Below are 23,287 nucleotides of genomic sequence, written 5' to 3' on the forward strand. Positions count from 1 at the left end.
CTGCTTGCACCTCTCTCTTGGGACAAACAAACAAAACACTTTGCTTCTCAGGACATGAAAATTTCATGCTGTCATATTATTCATGCTATATTAATAATGAAATGTCTGTTCCAATTAACCATCTTATTAATTGCATATTATCTGATAATCAAAACTTTTTGTTTTAAACTATTAAATTATCTCTATGTAGGGCAGATTGCTCTTTGCAAAGCTACAAAACTGACTCTTTTCACTTATAATGACTTTCACTTGCAATCCGTAAATACATCACTCCCTACTTGGGAGAGATTATCCAAATGAATTAAGTCTTGCCATTATCCAGATATCAAGAATTGGGTAAGATCCTTACCTCAGGTAGATCACTGAATATCACTACAGGGGCAAATGGAAAAAGATAAATCCCAAGCATCAACAGTACAGCATCCAGATATATCAAACATATCAGTGGAGAGGTTTAGTAAGCCTCTGTTCAGAAATTAAATTAAACAGGTTGCAAGCCAAGATGTTTGGTATTTCTAGCTCCTGGCACAGTAGAATTCTGTTTGGATTTTATTGCAGCTCTAGCTCCATTCCTTATGTGAGCTACTGTTCTTAGTCAGTTCTTTTCTTTCTTTCTAATTTTTCTTGCCTGCACTAGGAAACTCTTAGCAACCCATTCACAAACAGCTATGGTTTCTCTATTTGAGCTAGAAAATCAGAAAGAGGTTTAAAAAATTGTTATTTCACTTCCTATCAACTTGGACTGTAAACATGGGATGAAGGCATTCAATAAACATAATTTCATGTTTTATTTAAACAAAACAAACAAATGAATTTTGTATTCAATAGTGCTCATGTCTGATATTCTAGTAACAACCTATACTGAAGACAGGATTTTCTCTCTATTCCATGAGTATGTAATTAAAAGTTACTTCAAAAACATTTTTACATACATCATCTGGAATAAACTGGAAACTGTCAGGACAGCACTAGCCAAGTTTACCCAGAACTTTATATTTAAACAGGCCTTTTGACTTCCCTAAACTGTTGTTTTCAAGACTAAAACTTCAATCCTCAATTCCACTTTTGTGATTGCTGTTATCGAAAAGTTTTGAATATAGGCATGTCAATTTCTTTTTGTCAAAAACAATTTAAAACAATAAGCCCCGTTTTCTCCTTTTAAAATATTTAAGCTTTTAAAATATTTAAAGCCTGAATAATCTGGGCTGCAAAACTGAAATATTGTAATAAGGAAGTACCTCCAACCTGAGAAGATTATTTTTTTAATAGGGAAAGCTGGGACATTTTGTGATTAAAGCATGATCTCCCTGGGCAACCTGTTCCATCGTCTCACCACCTTTACTGAAAAGAATTTCTTCCTAATATCCAGTCTAATCTGCCCTTCTCAAGCTTCAATCCATTCCCTCTCATCCTGTCACAAGCCCTTGTAAAAAATCCCTTCCCGACTTTCTTGTAGGCCCCTTTCAGGTACTGGAGGGCCACTAAATGGTCTCCCCGGAGCCTTCTTTTCTCCAGGCTGAACAACTCCAGCTCTCGTAGGCTGTCCTCATAGGTGAGGTGCTCCAGCTCTCCATCTTTTTGGCCCTCCTCTGGACCCAATCCAGCAGTTCAATCTCCTTCTTATGGTGGAGACACCAGAACTGACACAGTACTCCAGGTGGGGTCTCATGAGAGCAAAGTACAGGTGAAGAATCACCTCCCTTGTCCTGCTGATCACAATTCTTTTGATGCAGGCCAGGATATGGTTGGCCTTCTGGGCTGCAAGTGCACATTGCCAGCTCATGTTGAGCTCATAAACTGACCCACATCAGTTCACGAACTGATGCGTGCAAGATCTTTTCCTCAAGACTGCTCTCCAGCCATTCCTCTCTCAGTCTATATTTGTGCTTGGGATTGCCCCAACACAGGTGCAGGACCTTGCACTCAGCCCTGATGAACCTCATGAGGTTGGCTTGGGCCCACCCCTTCAAGCCTGTCCAAGTCCATCCAGATGGCATTCCTTCCCTCCAGTGTGCCAGTTGGACCACGGCTTGGTGTCATCCACAAACTTGCTAAAGGTGCACTCAGTCCCACTGTCCCTATCACTGACAAAGATGTTAAACAGCACTGGTCCCTGTAGTGACCCCTGAGGGACACTGCTTTTCACTGCTCCATTTGGACAACTCTGTGAGTGCACCCATCCATACAATTCATTTTTTTAGTGAGTGGTCCATCCCTCAACTCCATGCTTTACCAATTTGGTGACCAGGATGTCATGCAGGACAGTGCAAAATGCTTTACATAAGTCTAGGTCATTTGAGCAGTTAGTATTAAGAGAATATCCAGAATCTAATGCGTCTGACTGTTGTGTCCAGCTTTATCAGAAAGCTTTGCTACCCTTTCTAGAATAGATACATAACACTGGAAAGAACCTGACAAGAGTCCTTCACTCTGGTTCCTTGATATTTCAGATACTACAGTATAAATCCCTTTATTCTGTGTGTATAATCCATCTCCTTCTTGATAGTTTGGAGTTTTCTTGATTCTGTACTCACAATTAGGAGTCTTTATAAAGCTTTATATCTTCATTTCTCTCATAATGTATACTGTTTGACACTAAAAAGGCTGATGCTTGCACAAACAGCAAGCATTCACATTTCCCAGAACTCAAAAATTTGTATAGAAACACTGAACTTGAAGGACATACTAAGTGCTAGCACTCTATTTGACCAGCTCTAAGCTTGTGAAATCAGTCAACAGAATAGTCACTTAAGAAAGAACTCCTTATGGGACTTACAGCAGATAACTTATTCAAACAAGTTTCTGTAATTAAAATAAAAATAAATAAAATAAAAGCAAACCAGGAAAATCCCTTTCAAAATCTCTTAAAGTTACTGATATGTAAATGACCTCCATCTGTCCAAACCAAAGATTTTTAGAGCTCTCAGCTAGCTGCACTCAACTAACCTGTTCAAATAAACTATCGCTAACAATTATTTTGGCTGTGATTTTTAAAGTAAATTTTCTAACATATAAAATAAGTTCCTAGACTTAATAAAACATTTCTATACAGGCATCACAAAAGCATACTCTTAAAATTCTATATATGCTTAGTTCTTTTGCAGAACAAAGGTATGCAGAAATCATAAATCTCTAACTACAAAATTTATTAATCAGAGGATGCTCTACATCATGTTCAAAAGATATCTGGTTTGATTTCCTCCCTCACGTTTCACCCAAAAATGCATTTCATGAGCATCTCCACAAAGCTATCTATTGATTGTGTTTAGGAAGACATTCTTCACCAGATTTATCTTTTTTCTCCCCCTCCCTAACCATAACTTTTTAGTTCCATTTTAATAAAAATAAGCAGGGGGGCGGGGAGGGGGAATGCACATTTACTCTGTAGCTTCAAGCTGTAAAAGCAACTCCAAATGCCAATGCTAAATACTTTTTTTTGCAACTTTGATAAGTTCAGCTTCACAATCAAAAGTTAGGTATCTTAGACTGTAAAGTTCCGCTTAAAGTACTGCAACATATCCTCAGCCATGGCTGCATGACAGTTAACAGGAATACCCCAGGCTTACATTCTATATTGCTAAATGTCATATTTCCCCACAGAATATGAAGCTCTGAGAACCGTTCAGAAAAAATCACCCAACACAATGCCAGGTAACTGCAACTTTTCCTACCTGGATTTTCTGCTTTAAACGGTTCTACTGCTTATTGAAAATAAATGAAATAGAAAAGTGCTCTCTCTTCCTCATCCTTGCCAACATCTTCCACATTTCTTTTCTACTACTGTACAGTTCCATTACTGTCAGCTCTATGAAAAATTTCATCTAATGGGATTTCTTTTTTTCTACCACATGACTGCAGTCAGCTCCTTTCTTTGCCTCAAATTCATTTTTTTTCTGCTTTATTTTACATTTGTTGCAGAAGGGTGCCAACTTGACAATAATGAGGAACTGAAGCCTGCTTCATAGCTAGAAAACTGACATAGCATGGGTAGGAACAGTGGTGAAGTTTGTTCTCACAACCCAATGAGAACAACTTACTATCACTTACTATGAAACCAGGTAAATAGATTTAAAGAGGTATGTATTTATTTGTATTTTATTTCTGTGATCCACAGCAAGGAAATTGCAGCAGACTATATTGGGAACTGGGGCTAGTTCAGCACGTGGCTTGCCAAAGGGCTTTAGTCAAAGTACTTCATGGCTCCTTACCCCTGTTCCACCCAGTCAAGTGGTGATAATGACAACAATCTCTGATGTAAAAGCATTTCAGGTAGAGAGCTGTATATTATTCTGTTTGATGGGTGGTTGTTGGATGATGTGTCTCCACAATTTTGTATAAAAATTCCAATTAATGCCAGCTGTGACACCACTAATATGCAGGCTACCAAATTACAAAAACTTATTAAAAAATAATCAAATAAGATTTGCTGAAAAACAAGATTTGAGAGCAAGCTTGCTCAAAAACAGCAGCTCAAATTAAGGTTTAATTACAATAAAATGTCTGGCATCAATAAACACAATGACATCAAGCTGATTTCTGTATTGTGACAGCAAAGTAATTAACAAGCAGTCCCCGAGATTTTCCTGTTAGAATAAAATACAGGAATAATAATTAAAAAAAAAAAAAGTAGACCGTAAAATAGGACATACTTATATGAAAACCTTTACCTTGCAGCCTAGAAGTATTCATTTAATATAAATAACAAGTATATGTCAAATGAGTACTTCAGTAAAGAGGAAATGGTATTCTGTACTTTTCATCAAGTTATCTGTCAACTTTCTCCTTCCAAAATATATCCATATAATCAATATAGAATCATAGAATGGTCTGGGTTGGAAGATACCTCCAAAGGTCATCTAGTCCAACCCCCTCTGCAGTAAGTAGGGGCATCCTCAACTGGATCAGGCTGCACAGAGCCCTGTTGAGCCTCATTTTGATTACCTCCAGGGATGCGGCCCCAACCACCTCCCCAGGCAACCTGTTCCAGCATTCCACTACCCTCACGGTAAAGAAACGGTTCCCAGCATCCAATCTAAATCTGCTCCTCTCTAGTTTGAAGCCACTGACTCTCATCCTATCACTACAAGCCTTTGTACATGCAAGCTGTATGTCAAAAGCAATTGTTATCAAAGTTTGGAAGATGATTAGCCATAGATCAATCTGCCGTCTTCATCCAAACCTAACTTTTCTTCAAACAGAATGTCATAAGGAGACTGAAATTCCTGTGAAGCTATTCAGTACAAAAACTACCAGAATTTGTTCTATATGTAGCTAAGCATTTGGTTTCATTATCTATCATTAAATCTGATATTTCACACAGCAAACTGCAATTATTATTTGTGACTTGCACAAGGTTTTTGTTTTTCTTCTCTTATTGGGAGGCTGATCTTACAAGCTTCTGAGCACTCTGGCCCTAATTCAACAAAGCACTTAAGCATATGAACAGTAGCACTGACTTCAGCAGTTAAAAGTAGCTAATGGATCAGACCAGAAAGTTTTGTATCCACCATGATCCAGATGCTAATGACCATACACACTATACTTAAAAGATGGTCTTGAAAATTACTTTGATTGTCTTAGATGAATAGGAAGAAGGAAATGAAGGAAAAAATAAGCAATTTCTTTTTTGGATCATGTATCTCGCAGCATTACCACTCTAAAAATAGGCTACAGGAAGCGGCAATGATTTTTTTACTTAATATCGTAGCACAGGGAAGAATCTGCTCAGGGCACAGGATGTCTCAGGATGTCTCTAACTGTTTATACAGAAAGGTCATATTATGATTTTGGGGAGCTCCCTAAGTCCTGTGTCAAACAACACAGACAAAAATTATGTATCTCATTGTATTGAATTGTGAAGCTATGCTACGGTAAATGTAACAATGGCAAATGGTGAAATGTATGAAGACTTGCATAAAGAAAAACATTTTAACATCTCTAAAGTGCACTTTAACATCTCTAAAGTGCACAAAGATGTGTACAAGTCAAAGACTTCCTGAAGAAATGTTCCTGTCATGTCTTCTCCTAGTATGCAACTGATAACACACCTTTAGATCTGCAGATCCAATTCAGCAGTGCGGTGCTGCTAACTCGCCATTCTGGAAGACGGATGAGCAGCGGTGTTTGATCTGCAGCATAATGTCTGTATGTAATTCCACCCCAAGAACTACTATGCAAATACTTGAGATAGAACATAATGAAGCTTTTTCTGCTGCCTAAGGCTTGCATTCAACTGTTATCAGCCACTACCCCTCTCCATGTCAATACAGAGTTCTACAACATGCAAGTTTCCATAAACATAAAATTTTTCTGCTAAAACTCTGTTGCTGAAAGGATGCTGAAAAATATGCAGGGAATGTTTAAATATGTGCAAAATTCAAATGAATCCAAGAAACAGTATTATTTACTGCTAGTTGCTTCAGTTTTAAGGACACAATTAGTCTAAAGTGGTTGACATGGTATTTATTGCATTGTAATGACAGCATGACTTGAAGAATGGCTTGGGAAGGAATACTTCAGAATATTACAGATCATGCAAAATATGATCTCACTCAGTACTTGATCACAGCACTTCTTTATTTCTTCACATATTGCTTCACAAACCGCCCTATGACTCTCTGAATGATGGTATTTCTTGCCAACATTTGAATTCTGAAATTAATGATAGGACAGGAAATAATGACAGAATAACAAACGTTACTTTACTTACGGTAGTTTAGCAAATGCAAAGTGAATTATCAATCTTAGTACACATAGGTAAGTACACTTTACCTTCAATTACTGACAAAATGCTGCATTGATATGCTACCACATTGTGAGCCCCTCTGCACTCTTCCTTGCAAAAACTGTGTTGTCCATGTGTTCTGTCTCTGGCATTTTAGAGAAGCTGTCTTAAAAAAAAATAAATTAAAACAGCTCTGGCTCTTTAGCTGCCTGTGCATTGATTCATCCCACTGTAAAAGGAAAAAAAACCAACCCCAAAGTGTTAAAGGTTTGGTTATGAATTTCTGGTATTCATGACACCTCTGAGAAAAAGAACTTTTTAATAATCACCTGTTCAAGCAGTATGATTAAAATAAACACCAAAACCCTCAGCTGATATTTAAACTTCATTCAATAAACACTTTCTAACAAGGTAAACGATACTGTTTCCTGATCTTACATGGCATATAAGCAAAATCATAGATTGTGTTTCTCACATTATGCCATTTAAAACAAACTTTCTTTCTATAGAACACATTCTTGTATAATAAAATTATATGCCTTTCTGAAAATCATATTAATAATTAGCGTGTAATTTAAAGACAGGCATGAGCCTCAGTATTTCTGTCTGTATCTGGACCTGGGAAGCCTCAAGGTTTAAAGATGTTTATATTCATGAATTTAATTTTAGGATCCTCTCTAAAACAGATTACCTCTACCCTCACTCCTTTTCCCACACACAACATCCTGTATGAAGTGAGTTCAACAATATCTCATTCTGGTTTTCTATTACAAGGAAATTTGCTTCTTGTAAGTTCCAAGTCTCAAAAGAGCTGCTTGCAGCCTGAATAGAAGGTTTCTACGTTCTCCTCTCATAGTCAGGTTTTCAAAGGTGTCTACACATCCAAAAACTGCATTTAATGGAAAAGAAACAAAACAAAACACACAGAAAGAGTGATCTGCCATTGGAATGTGCTGCCCAGGGAGGTGGTGTAGTCACCGTCCCTGGAGGTGTTCAGAAAAGGATTGGGCGTGGCACCTGAAGACATGGTTTAGTTAGTCCTGAGGTACTGGGTGATAGGTTGGACTTGATGATCTCTGAGGTCTTTTCCAACCTTGTTGATTCTATCATTCTATGAAAACAACCCGCCCCCAAACAAGTCCAAGGCTCACTATGGTTATATATCTATTGACAACGTCACTAGGTACTCTATCATTAACCTTAGCCTTCTGTGTAACTTCGACAAATCTGAACATACTTAAGCTGTACTGAAGGTAATATTCTGAGAGTACTTCCCAATTCCAGAGGTAAAATACAGACTCAGTTCACCCTTAACTCCACAGTGTGAGGAGATGCAGAGATGCATCTGCTACTCTCCTGTCTCATATACCCTATGCAAAAGCCATATGGGTGGGTTTGTACCATAGACAACGCTCCACCAAGCTGACAAACTGGAATTTCATTGTATGCATCATTATATTCTATATTAGGATGTTGCTCTGTTATTCATTAAGTTAAAAGTATTAATATTCAGTTTCTAAATATTCAGTTTAAGACTACTGAGTCTATGAGAAAAAGATCAGAACAAACCCAGGTTAAATGTCTATAAAATCATGTGCATAAAAGCAGAGTGAACTGTCTTCTGAGTCTTCAGTGTGAAGCATTAGTATTCAAATGAAGATAGTAGTGGCTTCAAAACAAATAATAAACATGGTTCTTCATACGACAAGTACTTAATCCTCTGGAACTCCATAACCCAGGATATTTAAGATGCCTAAACTTTGGATATTATCATGAAATAGAAACGCATCAAAAGTAAAAAAATGCAACAAACTCACACTGGGCTCAGGAAACACCATGAACCAGAAGCTGTCTGAAGCTGGGACAATAATCTGCTGAAGTATCATTACATGCTTGCCATATTTTCCTGTTCGTTTGGGTTTGCTTTTGGCCACTGACAAGAACCTTTGGTCTATGCTACCATGAAGGTTTTTATCTTCAGTTTATGGCCACAGGAGTAAAAGGAACTGGTAAGAATTCCTTATTCATCAGCTGCACGCATGTGACAACATTCAATTTAGGTTATAATTTCAGTGTCAGATACTCTTTTTTTTGCATCTTTGCCTCAACTCTAGCGAGTCATTCAAACAGTCCAGTTTCCTTCCCTGTTTGTAGCATTTATGCAACTATTTTAATGGTCAGCTTATAAACTAGGCTAATTAAACAATATGAGCAATAAGGAGGCACATGAAGGAAAATCAACACAGTTTACTAGAGGACACTCATTAATTTAAACAGTCTTCACTATAAGCGTTGTAACTTGCTGCTGATAGCATAACCTTCCCTGGATCATAAGCTAAATACTTTACTTAGAACTTTGGCAGGCCAAGAGAGCACTCCTGAGCACCCATAGCTGAGGAAAGGTATCTTGCTAAACAGCAGAACCTCACTATCTTTTTACTCACAGTGGGAATGGTAAGATTATTTCAGGTATGATAGTGTAAACATATAAGACAAAGCTTTGACTGAATGTGACCCAGTGATACAGTTTGGGGAACAGAGAGGAAGAATTGGACAGTAAAAAGCTTACAATTGATCCTTCAGGTTGCCTAACATGTTGCCATTGACAATTTTAGTGACACTATATACATATGCATATATAATTATTTCTTTTTTTGTTAAAATAATTAACTTTATAGGTGGTGGTACTACTGTCAAGAAGTAATAAGAAATGTATAAAACTATATACTGAGTAGACAGATATGATAGACACAGCCATAAAGATAATGGGTTTAGAAACATTTTTTTCCTGAAGAATTAAAAATCAGGTAAAAATGTGTTTATTAGGTGTCCACTATTTTTTTTTCAATGCCTTGAAGTGGGTTAAGCCTTGATAAATGATTTCTCAATGCAATATTGGATGTGTATGTACAATCTGACTCATCTGCAGAATGATGGTCTATCTTTGGACTGCACTCATGAAGCAAGTGATTTTGCAATTCCACTTCTATTTGATTCTTTTCATGTAAGTTCAAAAAAAATCAAGCTTGAATTTGTATTCAGCTATTATCAGTTTAAGAATAAAAAGAAGACTTTTTTTGAATGAATAAATTAAGTAAAATTAAACAGAGTTTCACAATTATTAAAGGTCTTGTGGAGTACAATTCAGGCCATATTGAGGGCTTGTGAACAGCAAGCACCATGTAAATTTTAAAATGAAGCAGTATGTGGATCAGCTATAAGAAATGTTAGAACTAGTTTGCTGAATGTTCTAGACCAAACTAGTCAAGTACAGCCACAATCTGCCTTCACACATCAGTGGATGTCTGCTAAGCAAAGTAAGTCTTCTGTGCTGCCTGAACTCTGGGACCACAACGGGCAGTTCTGATTTGGCTTCTGATATTTGACTTCCTGGCAGTCTTTGAATCAGTTCCAACTACATTCCTGGGACTAATCATTGGACAGACATGCTTCTAAATCTCCCATACCAAGAGCTTTAACCACCTACCCTGAAAGGTACGGAGGTTTGGAAGCAAATGAAAGGCATTCAGTAATGGTTTTCTGTTGTTCCTGTGGAAACATGAAGAAATGCAGTAAAATATGCTTTTTAAAAGGCTCCCTAAAACTGTCCCATTTGCAGGGGAGATGCCACTGAGGTTGCTGTTGTAATGTGATTTGAAAACTTTAGTATTTTTCCCATTAATCAATTGCATCCTATTTGAGAAGTTGCCCACTACCTGCTCTACCAAATTGTATTATTTGTTTGTTTCTCAGGACTCCCACCAGCAACATTTTAAGTATTGATAGCATGTCACATTTGGACATAAACCAAATATCCAAGTCCTGTAGTCAGTTTACAAAGTACAACTGGAGATGGTTAGATGCTCCCCTTTCCAGCCTCTCCAGGCAGTGAAAAGGTGAAGAGATCTTACAAAACAGTACTGAAATAACAAAAATCTTATTCGTGGAACTACATTAGGCCTATGTCAAACAAAGTTTGGGAGGAGCAGGAATCTCACAGAGGATACTTTTGACAGGATATTCTTTTAATTCTGGAATAGTTTCCCACAACATTAAAGCTGACAGCATTACTTCCCCGGGCAGGATGCTGGGGAAGCCCATAGGATACAGGCATCTGAGTCAGCTGCAGCACATGTGGAAAAGGAACATTTTGCAATGTCTGCTGGTGAAATTTCTGAAGAGTCAACCTAGTCAAAGATTCCTGTGCTTGGGGCCAGCTCTAAATAAATCTAATTAAATCTCAAAATACAAATGCACGTGACATGTACCCACATGATCAGCCTCTGCCGAGCCAACGTCTCTGTATGCACACGGAAATGTGAAGGAACTATATTGATGTATACTTCACTATAATTAACAGCACAGTCTTCTTGTTGAAAGAACCATCTGGACCACAGTTGTAACTTCAAGTACAAATACTTTACTGCTAAAATATCTGTAATTAGAAAATGGCCAGCTGCTCAAACACTGATCTTCATAGTGCAACAGTTAGTACGAAGCTAAATAATTCTCTTGTGTTAAGCAACTGCTGCTCAGTTCTTTACATTAATAGCCAGAGCTGCAACTGGCATTGAAGGGTTTCATCAGCTTCCATGGCACAAGTTCTCCAAGAAAAGACCATAGGATAACATAGGGAAAGCTTTCACTTATTTTAAAACCTGCCATGTGAAATACCTTATTGCAAACAAAGAGTCAGCACATACAGTCACTTCATTTATCTCCCTGAACTAAGTGAAAGTTAATTTTGTTTTCCTAAGATCTGGTTTTAAAAGCATTTGTGGCAGCTTTGTTTGTTTTGGCTTGCATTTTATTCTTCCCTTTAATTTAGTTCATTATTCTTGTTTGGTTGATTCATCAGACAATGGAGGATTCTTTGCCTCTCCCTCCTTTCAGTGTTCTCTTTTTTTTTTCTGCTTTGGCATTTACTAGAAACATAAAGAAAGAAGCCTGAAGCCAAGTCTTAATGCATTTTAAATATTTGTCTTTTTAAGCAAAACCAAGGGGCAGATATATTGATTTTAAATATCTAGAAGTACTTTAAATGTTTAATTTAAACAGAGGACATAAATGCTTGTAGATTTCATTCAAAGAAAAGTGAAGGAAACTAAAGCTATACCTAGGCAAGAAGAGTTACATTATACTCAAATAACAGGCACTAAGAAAACAGTAGTGAAGGCAGAGTAATGGGCTAGAAAATATTACTGTGACATGTTGCTTTGGAAAGAAATCAAGCTAAATTACATTCTAATGTTTTCATGTATGACTATTGCAGCAATTGATGAGAATTGATGCAATTAGCTCTTTTTTTTCCTGTCTTTGGGAAATATCTCATTTCATATCTTGAATATACACAAATTGGCAGTAACTTGTAATGCTTTTCAGCTGAAGTTCAAAACTTCAGGTCTCTAGCTGTCAAACCACTTAAAAATACAAAAAACATAAGGAACTCTTTATTTTCACACTCACGTTTCATTTTCACACTTCGACTACTGCAGATAGCTAATACTTTCAAGCAAAGGGTTCACAGTACATCCATTTTTGGTAATGGACAGTACCCTGTGACTCCAGCACCAAGGAGTTAAAAATTATTTGTTTAGATTGGTTCCACTATTTCACATAAATAGCACATAATTTCTAGTTTCACACAGTCAGGATGGACAAAAAATCTGGCCACAGGCAAGATCTTCTTTCCATTTACAAAAGTGGGATTCATGCTGCCTAAGGAATGTACTGACTTTCTCTAATCCAAGGCCTAAGTCAGAGAAAGCGAGTGAAAGACACTTTCCTCCTTCAGAAAGAAGCTATTGTATTAATATAATTACGATATGCTTTTGTGATGACTCTGTCTAGAAAAATTATGTGCATTTGCTAAGCACCTTGCACTGCTTGAAGCATGGAGTTATTTTTGCTAGCATACATCCTGAAGCAAAGTTATTATTCCCCTCATGCCAAAGCATTCAAACTGAAAGATTACTTCAGAAAGAGATTTATTTTAATGTAAAGTCCAGATCCTACATTCCATTCATGCCTCATGCTTATTGAAGCTAATGGGACTTAAGAAATTACACTTGAAGAACAAGTCTAAATAAATCTTAAGGCTTTAACTCAAAATACTGTGCTCACTTCCCAAGTACTGATAAGCAGTCTTTTTTTTACTGTTTAATAAAGTCATGTCAGTAATAGTTTGCAACAGCCCTTCTATTGCAGTTGTTGCACAGGATAGAGGTCTGACAAATTCTATCCAGAGGATGATATTAACCCCAAAGCTTCAGCCCTGATGACATCATTGCAGTCTTTCACTGGCTTCCTCAAGGCACATCTGCAAATGACTCTGAGGAATAGATCTTCCTCGTAGTAGTGGAAGAACTATCTTTGAATATCAAGAGACATCACCATACATTCTGGAAATCCTGAAGGTAAACTGTAATAAACTGCTAAATGGCTTCTGCTGCCTGATATTCATAAAGGACAAATTCCCTGTCATTCAGAAAACAATAACAACATCTGTTATTAGGCCTTATGGATAGTACTGAACAACTTGATTTAACATCAGAGTTTTACTTTGAGCAGATGGTTGGACCATCTGATCTCCAGAGGTCCCCTCCAAATCATTTAAATGATCTCATGATTCTGTTCTATTTTGTGCTTTTAGAAAGGTAAAATGGTTCAAATTCAAAAGCAAAACAATTTCTCCAGTAACAAATGGACAAATTAAATAAGATAAAACAACCTTAAGAACATGTTTGTGCTTCTTAAGTGGTCTGAGACTGCAAGAAATCCACAGAAGTCTTTCCTTCTGTTTGCTTCTGTAATTTGTGGTATACTGTGATTGTACAGTTATCAAGAGGCAGCATGAAACTCTTCCATGGAGCCATCTTGGTTTTGAACAGAATTAAAAAAACCCAAACCACCACAATCTCAGGCCTAAACAGAATGGCAGGGCCACTGTATTCAGGAACACTACAAAAATTGCAGCTATTACTATAGAAAATGATTAACACTCTTACAAAGTAGAGAATTGCTGTTGTAGCAGTTGTTAACGTTTTCATTACAGGTAAAAGACACTATATCAACATACCATACTGGTCTAAATGTCTTCATCTTAAAAATAGATTCAAAAATCTAAATGACATTTATTTCACCATCACTGAAACTATCCCTTGTTAGGACCATGGAGTCCTAACAGAAGTACAAAAACCCTTGAAAAATCAAACTAGACAAAGCAAAGATTGCTATAACCAATTGAAATTTGGCTTTATTTACAAATGTACAGCATATTCAAGCTTGGGACTTGTACTTCATGAATTATTTTTTATGGCAAGGGAACTCTTACCCTTATCAATATACTTATTTCACATGGTTTCATGATTTTCTTAAATTTAATTTTCTTTAAAATCATATATTCTAATTTAGGACTACAGAATGCACATGTTCCTGTGGCAATAAAAAAAAGAGGTTTTTAATAGCAAACTACAGAATAATTAGAACATTAGAGCAATCAACAGGGACTCCTGTTTTCACTCACCATGTAGAAGACAAAGAGGTCAATTCCCTGTCAGGAAGGACTTGAACTCTGACTGCCTTCTTGCAATGAAATTGCCTAGACACTATGCCATAGAGTAAGTTAAAAAAAATTCTCAGTATTTCCTATGATAATTTCTGCACTTTTATACCTCCTACAACTCCCTAAACAGAACTTAAGACATTGCAGTTCATAAAGGAGCAAGACGTGTGTACAGTTTCCAACAGAGTCGGCTCCAGTAACTCGTCTTTCATAAAGACAAGTTACAGCCAATATGCTTCTCCTGCTATGTTCCCTGCGTTGTGAAAAATGCTTTCTCTGCAGTAATTTGTCACGAGTAAATTTGCAGTTAGTACTTCATCCATGTACTAAAAAACCTACAAAATGCTGCAGCTGGACAGGTTGATCCAGGCTGAATTCTGCCTGTAGACCTAGTTGTACAACCCAGCCTTACACCTGTGGAAGACATCATATTCTCATCTTTGAATCTTGTCTCTCATTTTTTTCAGTTCAAACGACTCAACTGAACCTCAGTTCATGAAGAAATGTTAGGCATCTCTAAGTCTACAAATGAGTTGTCCAGATTCCCTTCTATAATCTGTAAGGAACAGAGGCATCTCTAGAGGGATGAATTGCTTCAGAATCCACCCGATTTTCTTTTTTGGCTATAAAAGCAGATTTAATGTGTGAGGTTCCAGGGAACTATTGACCAGTCAGCCTCACCTCCATCCCTGGAAAAATGATGAAGTGGCTCATTCTGGAGGGCATCTCAAGGTACTTGGAAGAGAAGGTTATCAGGAGTAGTCAGCATGGGATTTACCGAAGGGAAATCCTGCTTGACTAATCTGATAGCATTCTATGATGCCATAACTGAATCGGTGGATTCAGGGAGACCAGTGGATGTAGTCTACCTTGACCATAGCAAGGCCTTTGACACCATCTCCCACGACTTCCTAGTGACCAAGTTCAGGAAGTGTAGGATGGAAGAGCAGACAGTGAGGTGGATTAGGAACAGGTTACAAGATAGAGTTCAAAGAGTGGTGGTCAATGGTGGCAGGTCCAGCTGGAGAGCTGTAACTAGTGGAGTCCTCCAGGGATCAGTGCTGGGTCTAGTGCCCTTCAACATCTTCATCAATGACATTGATGAGGGGACAGAGTGTCTGCTCAGCAAGTTTGCTGATGACACCAAACTGGGAGGCTTGGCTGATATACCTGAAGGTTGAGACTTGGACAGACTGGAGAGCTGGGTACAGAGGAACCAAATGAGGTTCAACAAGGATAAGTGCAGAGTCCTGCATCTGGGGAGGAATAATAAACTGCAGCAATACAGGTTGGGAGATGATCTGCTGGAGAGTAGCTCCATGGAAAGGGACCTGGGAGTCCTGGTGGATAACATGTTATCCACAGGACAGTAATGTGCCCTTGTGGCCAAGAAGGCCAATGGCATCCTGGGGTGTATTAAGAATAGTGTGTCCAGCAGATGGAGGGAGGTTCTCCTCCCCCTCTACTCTGGCCTGGTGAGACCTCATCTTGAGTACTATGTTCAGTTTTGGGCTCCCCAGTTTAAGAGGGACAGGGACATGCTGGACAGGGTCCAGCAGAGGGCTATGAGGATGATTAGGGGACTGGAGCATGTGCCTTATGAGGAGAGGCTGAGGGACCTGGGGCTTTTTAGTCTGGAAAAGAGAAGACTTAGAGGGGATTTAATAAATGTCTACAAATATCTGAGGGCTGGGTGTCAGGAGGGAGGGGACAGGCTCTTCTCACTTGCTCCCTGTGATCAAACAAGGAGCAATGGATGTAAGTTGCAGCACAGGAGGTTCCACCTCAAGACAAGGGGGACCTTCTTTACTGTAAGGGTCATAGACCACTGGAACAGGCTCCCCAGAGAGGTTGTGGAGTCTCCTTCTCTGGAGACTTTCAAGGCCCGTCTGCATGTGTTGCCCTGTGACCTGAGCTAGATTGTATGGTCCTGCTCTGGCAGGGGGGTTGGACTTGATGATCTCTTTGGGTCCCTTCCAAGCCCTGACATCCTGTGATACTGTGATCTTACTTCCAGAAACCTGAACCTTAAATACGATCAGTCCCAAACTCAAAATACATAAATCTCATTTCAGATAATTGACATCAGATTGTTAGGTAAATTCAGTATTCATAATTAAAATGCTTCAGTTTAAATAAAAACTTTAAAACAGTCCCACCTTCTGTGAGGATAGGCAAAAAATTAAATATATATCTGTTGCGAGCATAAAGCGAGAAAAAGGAAAACTAGCATAGCCAAGGTAGAGACAAACATTTAATGTGTATGTAGTCAGGCTGAGCCAAAGCTTGCAGATTTTATGGAGGAATAAGCATTTGATTTAAAAGTATTTGATACAGCAGGGCTAGAAAATTAACCATCCAAACAGGCAGGTGCTTTTTAAGAAGCAAGAAATCTTTCATAACCCACACCATCCATATTCTTACATTACGTACCATAATTGAAGGTTATATAACCTCTCCTCACTCAGGGTGGTGCTGCATATACCTAAACCCAAAGTAACCTAAATCTTTCTAAAATTCTTTGAAGAATCCCAGAGGAAAAGGTGAGGATTGATTTTTGTAGGCCTTTATTTTAAACACAAGATTTGAATGGATTTTCTGTGTGTGCTACAGCTACATATGTAGATTGCTCCATACTGTAAGGGTTAGCACATTTTCAGACAGCTGCTATAGGTAAACTAGAGCAATATGTGACAACCTACACACTCCTAGAGGGCAGGAAAGGTATTTTTTTTTTAATTTTTGAATCTGATTAGACATCTAAAATTTATGGCATTTTCCTTTAGACTGGAAGGCTTAAACATAAAATTGTTATATTTTTTCAGAAAAACACAAGAGTTCATGCAAACCCAATCTGAAGACTTTTCCAGTGGTTGTGGCCAAATATTCTTCCTCTTCTAATTCAAGGCAACTGATGAAGTTTGGCATAAAGCCAATTGTGGCCTTAATATGAGCCACTATAACTCTAAATTTTGTAATTTAAACTACAGTTCAGTTTTTGTGACACCTCTGCACAATTTCCATATACATTCATTTCCTGACTCATTACTCAACTGACAAAGTCTAACAAGTGATACTGCAGAGGCACCAGAATAAAATCTGCCCAGAAACCATGTGTGCTGGAGACCCTCTGACCACACTTCAGGGAGACAATATTCATACTCACAAAAGCTCTGGTGAACATAAGGTTGAAATCTACTTCTCTATTTAAGACTTTGATGAAGCAATTTCCATTGAACTAAAAATTATTTCAGGTCTGGGAATATTCAGTGTCCCAACATGACTGACCGTAATTTCTGGATAGTTGACCCATATCATTTTCCTCTACCAGGTATGTATACATCCCTAACACAGAGAGGAGAGGCAAATTTTTACTTAAACATGAAGGTGGCGTGAAGGAAGAAGGATGGGTGGAGGATTTAACTTTGAATGACTGTATAAGGTTCTTATATTACACCAACGTTCCACAACTCTGAGGCAGCTGATGAGAATTCCTCCTTAGAAAAAAGAGTTAAATAAAAATTTGACAAACCTGTCTTCTTCCAGTAGACTTTGACCTGAAGTTGATTGTCTTGATAGAACGGAGTTCCAATTTTAAGAGAACGAGTGGTTTTTCTTCTTTGAAATGTTGAGTACGGATCAACCAGTCCTTTCTGGGGTTTCCCAGCAGAAGATGACTGTTCCTCTGCAGTACACAGAACAAACAGGAATGATTTAATTACAGAGCTGCACAATGACTATGTAAACAGTGCTGAAATTCAGAATATAATTCTATCTTTAATCCAAATTACCTTACTACAGTATTTTACCTACATTAAAGTAATATGTCCATACTGGTTTAAAAAAATATAATTTGTTTGAAATTTACTAATAATAATAAAAAAAAATACTTTGGATATAGAGAGGAAAATGTATTTTAATATGAAAATGCTCTGGAAATTTTCAAAGGAATAATATGGGGAGTGTATTTTTATCCCCAAGAACAAGAAATGTTACAGATGTTTTAAACAGGCATAGTATCTACCAGTAGTTCTGTATAATCATTTGTGATCTTTATATTAGTGCAGAATTTGAATACACACAAAGCCCAAGAATGGCATTGAATGTAACCCAGAGAGTGCCACATGTGGTTATGACATCAAAGTAAAAAGAGTTCTTTGGTAGGCTGTATAACACCACTCTGGTCAGATTAAAGATCTTTCTTGCCCACTTTCCTGTTTCCAGTGGTGAGGGGAATATATTGTAAGAGCAGAAATAACTGAGCAATTCCCTTGATATCATGTGCCTAGCTTCCAACAAGCAATGGTCCTCCATCAAGCACTTCATCTGTCAACAGTTAACCCACATTTAGCAGAGTTGACTGTATTTCTAGATATTTTCAGTTGAAAGGGCAGCAATATGGATTCAAACTGCATTTCATTGCACACTTCCAAAATCATTTCTGGTTAAAAGTGCATTATTTGTATCAGATTAACAGAAGATGTATTTAATTCAGTAATACATCTAAATAAAAAGCAAAGATGCTAATAAATAGGAAGAGGTAAGTTTTATTAACTATATACTTGAGAGAACGAGGGAAAGACTTAAAGTAACACGTGAATTTGTGCCATACATGTAGCTTCAGATGAAACCCACTTGCTTTTTAGCCAGATTTTACTTTGTCAATCCTTTGTGTAATCTGATAGAATTTTATATTTTCTTTGCTTGCTTTAAATTGAAGTAAACCTATCAAACTTAAGTACAATCTTCCTCAAGGTAACCATTATGTTAATATTAATGAAAAGGAAATTTCAAAAGTGACAGAGAGAAGTACAAACTTAAATCTATTAGGTATACCTCAACTTAAAGCATTTTAGTTTTACTAGATCTGTGTTTTGCTGGTCTCTTGTCTGCTCTACTTCCAGAAAAATGGGGACACCAATTTAGAATATTTCTATATAAAGATCAAGAGAGGGAGTCTTGCTGCATTTCCCAGAAGTGAAGCATACAAATATAGTGAGGGAAAATATTTCTGAGTGTGGGGAAGTAGAACGCCAGAGGGCCAGGGTCAAAGCTCACAGAGGTCTGTAGGACTAAATTACTTTAGCGCGTTACAGACTACTCTCTATTCTAACAATAGGAACAGACACCTAAAAACCCAGAGTTTAATTCCACAGAGAGCAAAACAACTGATAGTGGGACTTCAGCCAAATTGGCATGTTGCTTCTGGAGCTACTTCCCAAAGGTCATGGAAGTCCCCAAATAAAGAGGGTCATGAAGGTCATGTCCTAGATAATATTTCAAGCAATATTATTTTTCTGTTTCCTATCTCTCCATCTGCTTCTGAGTATTCTCAAAAGTACCTCAAGTAGGACTGGGTCTGTATCTAACTAACTTCAGTAAAATTCAGAAGGTGAATTTGCATCTTTCTCAGGGCTAGAGTTTTGGTTTTCTAAACTGTAATTTAGCCATTTTTTCCAAATGTCCCCAAAAGTTCAAATACACTTCTCAGGAAGTGTATTTCTCTTGCAAGCACTGATTTACAACTACAAAGAAAATCCTACTCATTAACTAAATGGATGTTCATAACTTAAACAAAACAGTCAAATATTTGAAGCATATGAGAAAACAAAAACATTGCTCTTACTATAGCATTTGATTTAAAAAAGCAATAAAAAAATAAGAAACTCTTTAGTCCAAAACAGTCACCAAAGTGAAGTGAAATAAAACACAAGGCATTAGAAAATCTATACCAGTTAGACATTAGTACATAGCACTTTCACAAAAATTACTAAGGGACTGTGTTATGAGGAGAGGGTAGATTATACAAGTAGAATTATAGGGGGAATTTAAATCTAGCTGTAATGATGATAGGAAAGAGATACTCATGGATTGGACAGAAAATGGTGAAACTAACAAAGTCACACATGAGGTATAAGGTCTATGAACTACATTTGGTAGAGGATTTCTAAGTAATAAATCAGATGTGACCTGAATCAGATTCAGCAAAACACAATGCTTCAGAGAGGAAATAGTGAAACAAAAATCTTCTCCCAGCATGAACCCATTGGTGATGTAAACCAGGAGAGACAGACCATTAGTGAGACCATGGACAGTTGATAGAGTCCAGTGAACTAGAGAAAGGGTTTCTCACAGTAACCATAGAATGGTACAAAACCCAACACAGTCCAATCTCAGTTACTCAGCTTTAGGTTAGAGGGTTTCTGATAAATAGAAAGTCTTTGTTTACAATTACGTTTAAAGATTATGATGATCTGACCTAATATCAGGACTAGCAATAAAGTCTGACACGCTTCAGTTGATCAATTATCACTGTTTCCAAGAGAGGAAAGCTTAGAAAACTATTCTGACAGTAAAATGAAAGAAATCCAACAGCTTGCCCAGTATCACTTTGGCTAGATGTGTATAATAGTTCAAGAACCTGAATTAATGTGCTACTCAAAATAGTCAAGGCATCAAAAAGCACTACAAGCTAAAATTGTCCAGTTAAAACAAAAACACAGAAATGGTTTTATTCCAACCACAGAAGAACATATGTGTTTATTATTGCATTTAAACAATAACACCACAGTCATTCAAAAGCTTCCATTTTCATTGCATTTGTTTATTTCAAATAAGCAGGATGTAAGAAAAAGAACTGGGTTAAAAACTATTACCAATTTTTAGATGAGAAATTTAACATTAAAAGTTTACTGACCTTCAGAGAGACCGGATCACTGTGATATGAAGCAGAAAGCTTTAAGATAACATTGATGGTTTATATTTTGAGAAATCATTATATAAAACATTAAAATTCCAGATTAAAAAAAGAGATAAAGCATTTAGCTATTTGAATACAAATTACTCACTATTATTCCTGGTGTCCTGAGTTGTGCTAAAATGGAGAGAAACCTTAGCACTTTTTAGGCGTATCTGACCCCAACGTGTTACCGCCTGGAGTTCTACATTGTAGTTGCTGTTGGGTTGGAGTCCCTCCAGGACCACATAATTTTGGGCCTGTAATAGAAGAGAATAAATATACAAATTCGTTATAGTATTGCTGAAACACAGGCCCATATTAAAAGCAGGATTGTTATCTTAGGCACAGCATACTTGAAATTAGAAAAGTCATGTATAAATTTCAATAGAGCAAAACTTCCTTTTTTAAAAAAATATTTTATTAGACTACGTTTTTCTGTATCATTTAAAAAATACTAACCCTCTTGCTGCTTACCTAATTTTGGCAATTACTGAGCAAATACAGACACCTGTTGTTTGTGTTAAAACTGAAGGGTTTCTTTTGCATATAACAGTGTTTTTCTTATGCTTAAAATTATTTTAGCCAAAGAAATCTAAGTGTTTTATTACCCAATTTCTGTGTTAGAAAAGCAACCAAAAACTTTTTCTACAGACAGTCAGTCTGGAGACAGCCAAAATACAACATTCAGTACATTTGTCAATATTTTCTATTTGTTTGAACTGTTAAAAATAAAAACAAAAACCCCCAAACCCACAACAAAAATATCCCTTCATTGGTAAGGACACTTTTCCACTGCAGAATGGAAAAGAGAGAAGAAAAAATAGTTTCCATTGTCATGAAAGTGTCTTAAATGAGGAAAAACTAGAGCAGGATTATCATTCTCCAGTCAATAATTCATAAATTAAGGCAAGTCTTATGATACTGCAAAGAAGAGACAAGGCTTTTCAGTATTCTTAAATTTCTAAGGCTTTTTAAAATGCATTCATAAAAATTCCCTTCTAGCCTATATCTCAGACAGAAGACATTACTCCATGCTTTCATTAGTGCCTCTGAAGTTTGACAGTCAATCCAAAGTGAAAAAGATAAGCACATACTGCCATATTTAACACTTCAGGGATTGTCAAAAGCATTTCATATCAATTACCTTTACTTCTTTAGTTCTGAGGTATTTATATGAATTTCTATAATGATGAATTAACAGTGATAATACTGTAGCCAAATTATTGGAATGTCTATCTGGAATGATTTAGTACGGAAATCATGTAAAATTATTCAGACTAGACTACACCTAAAGGTAAAAACTGGAAAAAAAAAGTTCTGCACTGATGCATTAGATTTTTGAACCTTTTTTTTTTAATGTCTATAGTTTCAATTTCTAGACACAAGAATTGCTATGATGTTCAAGACTATTGATTATTAATAGCCTCAGGAGTGTCCTGTGGGGGAGGTCTGAACCTCACTGGCATTGCTGTACAGTTTCATGACATGGTGCAGAAGAAAAAGTACAATGAGCCAGAAGTAGTAAGAATGATATTGTAAGTGTCTGCCTTTTCTCCAAAATATGCCTCGTCTCTTCTGGATTTCCTTACAAACAAGGTCAGAACTTGGCCCCAGTTACTGCCAAGTTGTATATTGTATCTTTACATGTAAGATATACCCTACACAAAATGCCACAACAACATAAAGGACACTGATCAATTTTAAAACTCTCTGTGTTTTATCATTTAAGGACCAGCTTGCGGAGAGAAAGGTCCCATGTGTCTTCAGACTGTAGCCTCGATCTTGAAGCTCTCTAGACAATGGCAGTTTTCCTGTGGAATACAAATTTTTCTACCTAGAGCAACACAATCTTGCCAAAATGTTGGGGTTTGGGGTTTTGTTGGGTTTGTTTGGTGTTTGTTTTTTGTTTTGGTTTGTTTTTTTGGGGAAGGTGTATGTGCTGGGTTTTTTTAAATGCACACTGTTTGGTTGGGGTTTTTGTGTGGCTTGTTTTTTACTTTAAAGTATGTAACTGAAGTAGAAACAAAGACTCAGGTTACCTCAGCCCTTAAAATTATTCCATACTGTCTACATTTGCAAGGAAATTTCCTTTTCCTGCCTACTTGGCAGAGAGCTAGTGGTGGTGGCTCTTCAGCCTCTGAATTCTGATCACCCATCAGTTCCCACAAGGAGGTATGTATCCAGCATATTCCCACAGTGGCACCTCTACTTGTCCAGCCTACTGTAGATGAACTCAGCACACAGCCTTCATTTCCTTTAT

The 23,287-nt window shown here is 37.2% G+C and overlaps 1 protein-coding gene across 1 annotated transcript in view; it reads right to left on the reverse strand.

Moving 5' to 3' along the window:
- Positions 1-23,287, reverse strand: part of ANOS1 (anosmin 1) — a 139,980-nt gene that overhangs the window by 8,788 nt on the left and 107,905 nt on the right. Inside the window, exons 8-10 of the mRNA XM_054387342.1 lie at positions 21,137-21,284; positions 17,821-17,973; positions 17,416-17,418 (exon numbers count right to left, since the gene is read on the reverse strand). Of these exons, the coding sequence (XP_054243317.1) occupies positions 17,416-17,418; positions 17,821-17,973; positions 21,137-21,284 (304 nt within the window). The remainder of the gene's footprint in view (positions 1-17,415; positions 17,419-17,820; positions 17,974-21,136; positions 21,285-23,287) is intronic.

This window comes from Indicator indicator, chromosome 1 (assembly GCF_027791375.1).
Source record: "Indicator indicator isolate 239-I01 chromosome 1, UM_Iind_1.1, whole genome shotgun sequence".
NCBI classification, from domain to species: domain Eukaryota; kingdom Metazoa; phylum Chordata; class Aves; order Piciformes; family Indicatoridae; genus Indicator; species Indicator indicator.